The 11,287-nt window shown below is 32.8% G+C and overlaps 1 protein-coding gene across 6 annotated transcripts in view; it reads right to left on the minus strand.

Moving 5' to 3' along the window:
• Positions 1–212: 212 nt before the first annotated feature.
• Positions 213–11,287, minus strand: part of LOC125683261 (uncharacterized) — a 52,009-nt gene continuing 40,934 nt past the window's right edge. For all 6 annotated transcript variants that reach the window (XM_048924233.2, XM_048924231.2, XM_048924230.2 and 3 more), the window contains exons 10-14: positions 6,904–7,029; positions 5,471–5,585; positions 3,386–3,520; positions 2,825–2,950; positions 213–1,482 (exon numbers count right to left, since the gene is read on the minus strand). In XM_048924233.2, the coding sequence (XP_048780190.2) occupies positions 1,325–1,482; positions 2,825–2,950; positions 3,386–3,520; positions 5,471–5,585; positions 6,904–7,029 (660 nt within the window). In that variant the 3' untranslated portion in view covers positions 213–1,324. The remainder of the gene's footprint in view (positions 1,483–2,824; positions 2,951–3,385; positions 3,521–5,470; positions 5,586–6,903; positions 7,030–11,287) is intronic.

Consider the following 11,287-nt stretch of genomic DNA (forward strand, 5'->3'; position numbering starts at 1 on the left):
CCTTGGGTGCATAGACTTCCTCGGGTGATAACCCTGATAATTTGTGATGTGTCCCTGCTAAACAGTCCATAATTGTATATTATCAATTAGCTCTGTATTCATAAGCTCATTAGTTACAGCCGCAGCATGTTCACCATTACAATTTGTGAAGATATCAAAGGCAAAAACATTGTAGATGTAAATGTAACAAAATAAACCATAAGATCAACATATTCCATTCATTTTATGGATTTATTCATGCAAAAAAGCAATTAATTCAAAATACTTTTGCCTACTAACACCTACAAGACTACATATACATGGAAAATACCAAAAACAAGAAATGTTCCAGTGTATTACACTAATACTAATAATGGCTAATAAAACATATATCCTAAAAAAATTTCATCTAATGCCATGTATCAGCATCCACACAATCTACAGCTAAAAAAATACTAAATCTAATGTTCTACACACAAATATCTAAAACATTTCTTAAATAATCTAGAAATGCTATTTCAAGTTGCTGAAAGTCTCAAATCCAATCACTAGAGCAATTAACATAACATACATATACATCTACATGAAATACACTTGTCAGAGTAAATTCTGGTATTGGCCCGAGTGCAAACTCTCACTAGTTGCTGAATGCAGATATATTTAAGAATGAAATAAAATGAAAATCCAAGATATGCAAGAGCAATAACTATTGCTACAACTTTAAAGAGTTTATAAACTGAAAAATAATATGTAAAACATGAAAATGTGCGCATGGACATCTGTTTTAAGTAAATGAAATGTTCCATTGTTAAAACAGTGCCATGTTCCCAGTTTGAGGAAATGTGACATAGAAAGGCTAATTTGAGATTCAGAGAAAGTATTGCAGAATGTTGCTTATAGTTACATTTCAGCAGTTATTAAACACATTTTTTTAAAAGGATGAAATCGGAGTCAAATTTCTACAAGTCTTCTCTATCCATCTGTCATAAACTTCCTTTATTCTTCAGGACTAGAGTAATTTGCATTATATTTGATTTTTATGAATGTCTTTTTGAAATACAAAGTTATGTAAAAGGACTGGCACAGCCTACTCCACGTAAACAATTCAACATAGGAGTGGATCAACACTGCAAACCACACCATCCAAATATAGAAATTAAGTTTTCAAGGACGGAATGATGCAATGAAAGAGTGGATAATTACAACCTAAACATTAACATGGGGGCACTCTGCAATGTTAAAATAGTACGTTTTTCTTGAAAAAAGATAAAAAACAATCCATAATTTAAAAGATTGTCACAACTGCAAACATTTTGAATAATTGTTGTCATAATTAATTCAAAACTCAGTCTTCACTGGAAGATGAGGAAATCATGATGCCGTGAAGCTGGTCTCGGATATTCATGGCAAGTTCCTGCACCTTGTTCACTTCATGAGTATTCCGGATTTTGTCTATAACAGGATCAATGCTGTGGTCAGTGAAAGCTTTCAGGAAATACGTATCTAAAATATAAATATTTAATGCAAAACTTTTTTTCTTCTAAAAGCTGGTTATCTTTAAATACACATGAAGGCATAGACTAAGAATGATATCAAAAATCTCTACTCCAGGTCTACCACTGTGGACAAGGCCAATATTAGTTATAAATTAGAAATATCTTCGTTAAGCATTGTTAACATTAGAAATGGAATTTTTTTTTTTTTTTTTAAATTTTCAGCAAAATGGTGTCCATACCCCTTTAATACTATACGAGTATTTTGATTTCAACAGTATCTTATTCATGTATATAGAGAAAATACATACATAAATAGGATTAGGCAAAAGACACAATGTTTATATAAGCCCTCTATTTTGACTACTTTAGACCTGCCCTAGAGTCAGAGCCCTGGGGTTGTGAAATTCACGATTTTAGTGCATCCCTTGCTGCTTTTCTTTACATATGCATTTAGTTTTTATAAAGTATCGGCACAATAACAGGATGTATTTCTGAAACATTGATGCCCCCAGATAACAACAAAGTGGCACCAAGTCAATGTTAAGGTCACTTGGTCAAAGATGTTGGTGTCAATGGAAAAGTCTTGCTACAGGAAATATAAATATATATGAAATATGAAAGCTCTACCTCTTATGGTGTAAAAGATATGACCATGCAAGGTTAGTTTTTTTTGCCACAGACAGACGGACAGGCCAAAAACTAAATGCCCCCGAATCTTCGATTCTGATTCTAGGGGCATAAAAAGTTTTATAAATGATCCAGACAATAATCACTATTATAATTTTTGCCCCACCCTGGAACCAAAACCCCTACCCCTGGGATCAAGAAATTTATGGTAAAGGACCACCTCCTTCTAAATATCCATTGCATTTCAATTTATTATTAATATCCTTAAAGAAAATGTTATTTAAATGTTTTACACATAATCACTACATGCCAACTTTGGCCCTTCCCTGGAGTCAGAACTTATATCACAGGGATCATATCTACAATTTTGGTAGATACCTTACTGCTCTACATGGCTAGGCATTTAGTTTTTCTTACAAATTTGCAGTTGTAGAGAAGAAGATTTTTGAAAATGGGTCAATTTTTGCCCTGCCCTTAATGCCCTAGGGGTGCAGGAGTCCTGAAGTTAACAATTTATGTCATTTTGTCCCAGAGATGCTTCATACCAAATTTGAAAAGAAATGAAATGGCAGTTATCAAGAAGAAATTAAAAATGTTCAATAGTTCACAGGTGATGAACGACAAGCTACCAATAGCAACAGGTCACCTGAGTGACTCAGGTGACTTAAGAACCTCTTCAATCACATCCTGATTTGTGATTCAAATAACTAAAATATAATTACCTTTAAGTAGAGTGCTGAGCGTCCACAAGGCAAGGTGTACATGGTTGGGATCAGGGGACTTGAGGAAATTGTCTACATACAGGATGATCCCCTCCTTATTGGACTCCTTTAACTCTTGTGGTATTCCTTCAAAAATATCAAATTCATTGTTTCATCATTGTCCATGGGAATATTCTCAATGAATCAGTTTTGGTGTGAATTGCCATACAAAGTATTTTGATAAATTCAACTGATTCTCTCAAGGTGCTTCATTATCTCTGTATTATAATTGTGTAAAGTTCACAAAATATCGTATATTAAGTGGTATTATCAGCAAGACACAAATTTAGCAATTTTACCATAAACCATGGGTATATATATTTAGCGAAAGCTAATTTTAGCAAGTTTATAATTCCAAGAAACTTTTACGGAAACAGTATAAGCGATATTCAATTTTAGCAACCTCAACACTGTCGCAAATAATGCGAAAATTAAATCCTCGCTAAAAATTCTGCTTATACGACATCAGACATGTGCAAATATAACCCGAATGCTTGAGCTCTCCCTGACCAGTCTACTTACTGATTAAGAATATTTGCCCTAGAGTTCCGGCACTGTTGTATCGTATTTCACTGTCGTGCGATAGAGAGGCCAGGGTCACCAGCCTGCTGAAAACTTTACCTCCCTGTAGTTGTATCAGCTTCTGCTTCACTTCATCTGAAACATAAAAAACACCATAAGTAAGAGATCTGTAACACACAAAACCACACCATTATACTGTAAAATCTAACAATGTACAGTAAGAGATTTGTAACACACAAAACCACACCATTATACTGTAAAATCTAACTACATACAGTTAGAGATCTGTAACACACAAAACCACACCATTATACTGTAAAATCTAACAATGTACAGTAAGAGATCTGTAACACACAAAACCACACCATTATACTGTAAAATCTAACAATGTACAGCAAGAGATCTGTAACACAAAACCACACCATTATACTGTAAAATCTAACTACATACAGTAAGAGATCTGTAACACACAAAACCACACCATTATACTGTAAAATCTAACTACATACAGTAAGAGATCTGTAACACACAAAACCACACCATTATACTGTAAAATCTAACAATGTACAGTAAGAGATCTGTAACACAAAACCACACCATTATACTGTAAAATCTAACTACATACAGTAAGAGATCTGTAACACACAAAACCACACCATTATACTGTAAAATCTAACTACATACAGTTAGAGATCTGTAACACACAAAACCACACCATTATACTGTAAAATCTAACAATGTACAGCAAGAGATCTGTAACACAAAACCACACCATTATACTGTAAAATCTAACTACATACAGTTAGAGATCTGTAACACACAAAACCACACCATTATACTGTAAAATCTAACTACATACAGTTAGAGATCTGTATAACACACAAAACAACACCATTATACTGTAAAATCTAACAATGTACAGCAAGAGATCTGTAACACACAAAACCACACCATTATACTGTAAAATCTAACAATGTACAGCAAGAGATCTGTAACACACAAAACCACACCATTATACTGTAAAATCTAACAATGTACAGCAAGAGATCTGTAACACAAAACCACACCATTATACTGTAAAATCTAACTACATACAGTTAGAGATCTGTAACACACAAAACCACACCATTATACTGTAAAATCTAACAATGTACAGCAAGAGATCTGTAACACAAAACCACACCATTATACTGTAAAATCTAACAATGTACAGTAAGAGATCTGTAACACACAAAACCACGCCATTATACTGTAAAATCTAACTACATACAGTTAGAGATCTGTAACACACAAAACCACACCATTATACTGTAAAATCTAACTACATACAGTTAGAGATCTGTAACACACAAAACCACACCATTATAGTGTAAAATCTAACTACATACAGTAAGAGATCTGTAACACACAAAACCACACCATTATACTGTAAAATCTAACAATGTACAGCAAGAGATCTGTAACACACAAAACCACACCATTATACTGTAAAATCTAACAATGTACAGTAAGAGATCTGTAACACACAAAACCACACCATTATACTGTAAAATCTAACTACATACAGTAAGAGATCTGTAACACACAAAACCACACCATTATACTGTAAAATCTAACAATGTACAGCAAGAGATCTGTAACACACAAAACCACACCATTATACTGTAAAATCTAACTACATACAGTTAGAGATCTGTAACACACAAAACCACACCATTATACTGTAAAATCTAACTACATACAGTTAGAGATCTGTAACACACAAAACCACACCATTATACTGTAAAATCTAACTACATACAGTAAGAGATCTGTAACACACACATATTTGACCTTTGTTATTAACATATGACCTTGAACTTTCAGTTCATCAAATATATATAATTTTTATTCTATAGTTCAGATGCACAATCAAGGTTAGCCCTGTGGACAAACACAGCACCAACAATATAAGCATCCTATCACAAATCAAATGGGCATTGTTATGACATTTATTATCAATTGCCATTAATTGCAGGGATAAAGAACCCCCCATTAAGATTGATCTTCTATTTCTGTGAGATTTACATTGTACATGTGCACTACCTTCAGCAGAGACGAGAGAAAGAGTATCAGTGACTTCTTGCAGGACCTCCGTCGTTGAATGCAGATCCTGAAGGACAAAGGTCAAAGCCTCCACCCCGTCATTCTCTAGGAATATCTGCCAAAAGAGCATCATTTAAGAACTTCAAGTTAAATCACTTCTATCATTCTCTAACAATATCTGTTAAAAAAGCATCATTTAATAACTTCAAGTTACATCACTTCCCATTTTATCATTGAATACAAACTGACAGCAATACATTGAAATATTTTCAGACTTCCTCCACATGCTAGCAGTACTTTTATAAGTTTTATGCATACTGAAGAAGCAGATTTTCGTGGGGTTAAAACTTTGTTGTCTTACAGTACGTAGTACAAAATATACTTTCATTGCGACTTGTTTTCAGTTTCTTAAAATTAAGAGTTTTCTTATTTCTTTTTATTACACTATACACATGTACCATTAGCTCAAAAACAAATAACAACTTTTGCATGGTTTTGTATTACTTCAGGGAACATGAAAATTGAACATATATGGCATTGCATATTCTGAATTGTGGATTTCAATGCTTATTGTTACCACTCTCAGTAAAATTCTCTTTACCTGAGCTGAGTAGTAATGAAGGAACTGTTATACCTTAATCAAATTCAACTCATTCATCTGAACACTCAATCAGTGTATGAGACATGCCCTAAAAAGTTCTAAAATAGGAATGATGCAATAAAAAAGCTTAGGTGACCTCCGTGTCAGTGAAAATAAATCTGTTCACACGACTGATAGTTGCATGTATTTGATTATTATCCATAGACTATGAGTGTTAACATAATGGGTTTCCGCAATAGCCAGAATTCTGGTATTGGAATGATGTTAATCATCGAGAGCAGATAGATAATGAATGTATACATATCAACGGGTCTCGGATAGTCGGAATTCTGGAGGTATTAGAATGATGTCAATCATCGGGAGCTGATAGAATGGACAAATCATCACTTTATAACCTATCCTCAATTCATTGCTCAAGAGTGTATAATAGTTAGTAGTGCTTGTATGAAAATGAATGCTCAAATACCTGCTTTCTGCTACATTACCTTTGTATATAAAGCACTATCGTTTTCCTATTCAAATATGTTTGTTTACCAATTAAAAAAAACAACAAGAAGCAACTATTTGGGTTAAAAACTCATTGACAATTTAATTTCCCTGATAAATGCTGCCAGCAAAATTAACGAAAATTAATCCATGAATAATTTGGCTTTTACAGTACTACATGCACAGTATGAATCTTACACCTGCGATTTTAACAAGATAACCATTTCATCAAAGTTTCATCTCCTCACTGGCTTCAGTCAATAATCTGTGAAACACTCCTCTTAACCTTCCCTTTTCCATAGGAATTTTTTTTGGATCCACCCCAGTAAATGAGTGTTATACTTACTTGTAAGTGGTGACTAGTGGCAAGATTCCGTATCGTTCCTACTATGTGTGCTTGGGCTTCAGAATGAGAACTATCACAGACTACATGACACAGATCTGGCATCAGGTTCTCTTGCATAAAGGAGGCCTAAGGAAAAACAACAGGAACATCACACAATTACTGTGTAAATTCATAAACCTACATAAATGATCAAACATCCCTAACATTCATTGTACTGATATCAAAAAAAGATGCACAATTATTAAACTTTTACATGAATCATGGATATAAAACATAGTTTTGTACATCAACAATATTCCAACAATAATATATATATCATCCAAAATCACAGCCGAAGCAAAACTCAATTGTCAAATACACACTGTAACAGCCATATCACAACTCAACTGTCTAACAACACAAGTGTAGTAAAACTCAACGGTCTAACAACACAAGTGTAGTAAAACTCAACTGTCTAACAACACAAGTGTAGCAAAACTCAACTGTCTAACAACACAAGTGTAGTAAAACTCAACTGTCTAACAATACAAGCGTATCAAAACTCAACTGTCAAACAACACAAGTGTAGTAAAACTCAACTGTCTAACAACACAAGCATATCAAAACTCAACTGTCAAACAACACAAGTGTAGCAAAACTCAACTGTCAAACAACACAAGTGTAGCAAAACTCAACTGTCTAACAACACAAGTGTAGTAAAACTCAACGGCCTAACAACACAAGTGTAGTAAAACTCAACTGTCTAACAACACAAGTGTAGCAAAACTCAACTGTCTAACAACACAAGTGTAGTAAAACTCAACTGTCTAACAATACAAGTGTAGTAAAACTCAACTGTCTAACAACACAAGTGTAGTAAAACTCAACTGTCTAACAACACAAGTGTAGTAAAACTCAACTGTCTAACAACACAAGTGTAGTAAAACTCAACTGTCTAACAACACAAGTGTAGTAAAACTCAACTGTCTAACAATATAACCATATCAAAACTCAACTGTCTAACAACACAAGTGTAGTAAAACTCAACTGTCAAACAATACAAGCGTATCAAAACTCAACTGTTTAACAACACAAGTGTAGTAAAACTCAACTGTCAAACAATACAAGCATATCAAAACTCAACTGTCAAACAATAAAAGTGTAGTAAAACTCAACTGTCTAACAATACAACAATATCAAAACTCAACTGTCTAACAATACAAGTGTAGCAAAACTCAACTGTCTAACAATACAAGTGTAGCAAAACTCAACTGTCTAACAATACAAGTGTAGCAAAACTCAACTGTCAAACAATACAAGTGTAGTAAAACTCAACTGTCTAACAATACAAGCATATCAAAACTCAACTGTCTAACAATACAGCCATATCAAAACTCAACTGTCTAACAATACAGTCATATCAAAACTCAACTGTCAAACAATACAAGTGTAGTAAAACTCAACTGTCTAACAATACAACCATATCAAAACTCAACTGTCTAACAATACAGTCATATCAAAACTCAACTGTCAAACAATACAAGTGTAGTAAAACTCAACTGTCTAACAATACAACCATATCAAAACTCAACTGTCAAACAATATAAGTGTAGTAAAACTCAACTATCTAACAATACAAGTGTAGTAAAACTCAACTGTCTAACAATACAAGTGTAGTAAAACTCAACTGTCTAACAATACAAGTGTAGTAAAACTCAACTATCAAACAATACAAGCATATCAAAACTCAACTGTCAAACAATATAAGTGTAGTAAAACTCAACTATCTAACAACACAAGTGTAGTAAAACTCAACTGTCTAACAATACAAGTGTAGTAAAACTCAACTGTCTATTGATACAAGTGTAGTAAAACTCAACTGTCTAACAATACAAGTGTAGTAAAACTCAACTATCAAACAACACATGCAGCTATAAAATTATCAGCTATCAAACAACACAGATGTGTAAATAGAGGATATCTATAATGTGCGTTTTGATATCTATAATGTGCGTTTTGATATTTAGTTTATCCAACAAGTTGATATGGCATATTTATTTGCAAGGCTTGCCGAGTGCATAAATACACCATATCAATGAGTTGGATAAACTAAAATATCAAAACATGCAATTATGTTCTATTTATCTCATACGTCTTCTTTTCGCTTAATTTTGAGATGTTCCCCAGTATGGTAGAAACAGTTGACTGAATTTGTTTTGAATCCATGGCTCAGGCGTCGTATTTATTAATCTTCCTTATGCGGGAAAAAACAGTGCGCTCATAATCGATTCATGTATATTACAAAGGGCATTTTTATAAAAGAAATCACGAATGAAAATTGTTTTAGAAGGGATATGTTTTATGATTAATAATGGTTTTGCCATTCCAACAAATAACAACAGTTACTATTGACCGAGCATCTATTTTTTGACGTAGGCCTGACAATCTTAAAAAAAGTTTGATGTCGCCATCTTTTCAAAATAGACATGTGTAACAATGATCAATGAAAATAATATTTTAATGCAGTGTTATTAGAATGTTCAAAAGTTTACAATGAAAAGTAGACGTGTTTGTGTATTTGGATTTTATTTACGTGGTTTCTTTGAATCTGAGGGCGAGAAGAAGTCCTGAGCCACTTTAGTAAGTAAAGCTGTTGAGATTACAATCAATATCATGAATATGGCTCCAAAGAAAAGAGACTGTGCTTGTGAATGCTTGGTACCGTAGCATGTCGAGGTACTTTCGATTAGGCCTGTCCAGTAGGCAGTTGATTCCTTGTTGATGATTCTTATCGTATTTTTGAGTAGTTATGGATCGAGTTGACATCTTTATGGATTATATGTCAGTGGGGGCAATATCATTTTAATTTTGCTATAAAAAATTCTAAATAAATACAAAATAACAAGTTATACGCTTTATTTCATGCATCGATATGCATAAACACAGAAAATGTCATCCAAGCGGGGACAGTGTCAAAAGTAGTTTGGTACGGAAGTGCTTTATCAAACGGGCGTGTGATAAAGCTAGGCTTTATCTCACTTGCAATATACACCACATGTATGAGATAAAAAACCCCACACATCTACATAAAATCTCAACTGTCAAATATTATATCTACATCAAAACTCAACTGTTTGGTAATAGTTACATCAAACCTGAACAGTCAAAAACACAGCTGCAGTATAACTCAACTGTAAAAATATATATTTACACTCACTGAATCTTTTCTCTTCCATTTGACATTGCTTTTATCTGTGATAATGAATGTTTGTTGCAAAATAGTTCGATTGTTTTTTTAGTACCACCTGTCTGTGTAATCATTACTAAATATGGAGCGTCATCAAGGTCAAAGGGTGCAATATGGCTATTCCGTTTAACATAGCAAATGGGTCAACTATATGATATTTTAGTACTTATAAATCTAGTTTATATTTTAAACAATACACGAAAATATAAATAATTAAATGTCTTTGTTTTTCATCAGGTATTGAAGGTAGCAATCATTACAGAAAAAAAATTACATTTTAAACTGCTTATGCGGGTTATGAATTTTTCTGCAATGCTAGCTACCTTCCTCACCCAATGAAACAACAAAGAAAGAAGTTTATTGTTTAAATGAACTGTATAAAGACTAAAATATATGGAGCACCAAATTCACATAAAGTCAAATAATTGAAGATATCTTGAAATTATTTGAAGATATCATTAATTTAATTCATTTGATATGTGCAACAGTTTCTTCAATTAATGATATCTCTCTCAATTAATGATATCTTCTCAATTATTGATATTTTCTCAATTAATGATATCTCTCTCAATTAATGATATCTTCTCAATTAATGATAACTCTCTCAATTAATGATATCTCTCTCAATGATATCTTCTCAATTAATGAGATCTTCTCAATTAATGATATCTCTCTCAATTAATGATATCTTCTCAATTAATGTGCTCATTAATTGAATTGTTGATAGCATTTATTATTTCGCTGAACTGATGAGTGCTATAATTGAATTGTTGATAGCATTTATTATTTCGCTGAACTGATGAGTGCTATAATTGAATTGTTGATAGCATTTATTATTTCGCTGAACTGATGAGTGCTATAATTGAATTGTTGATAGCATTTATTATTTCACTGAACTGATGAGTGCTATAATTGAATTGTTGCTCTCTTTAAATGAATTGAAGATATCAATAATTGAATTGATGCACACTACAAATTCAATTGAAGAGAGTAATAATTCAAATAATGCATGCATCAATTCATTTAATTGATGCACACAATAATTCTTTTAGAGAGACCAACAATATACTAAGTGATATCTTTAATTCAACATATCAACAATTGAATTAATGATCTCTTTATTAATTAAATTGTTGCTCTCTTTAAAGGGGCATGGAC

The sequence above is a fragment of the Ostrea edulis genome, chromosome 6 (genome assembly GCF_947568905.1).
Source record: "Ostrea edulis chromosome 6, xbOstEdul1.1, whole genome shotgun sequence".
NCBI lineage: Eukaryota > Metazoa > Mollusca > Bivalvia > Ostreida > Ostreidae > Ostrea > Ostrea edulis.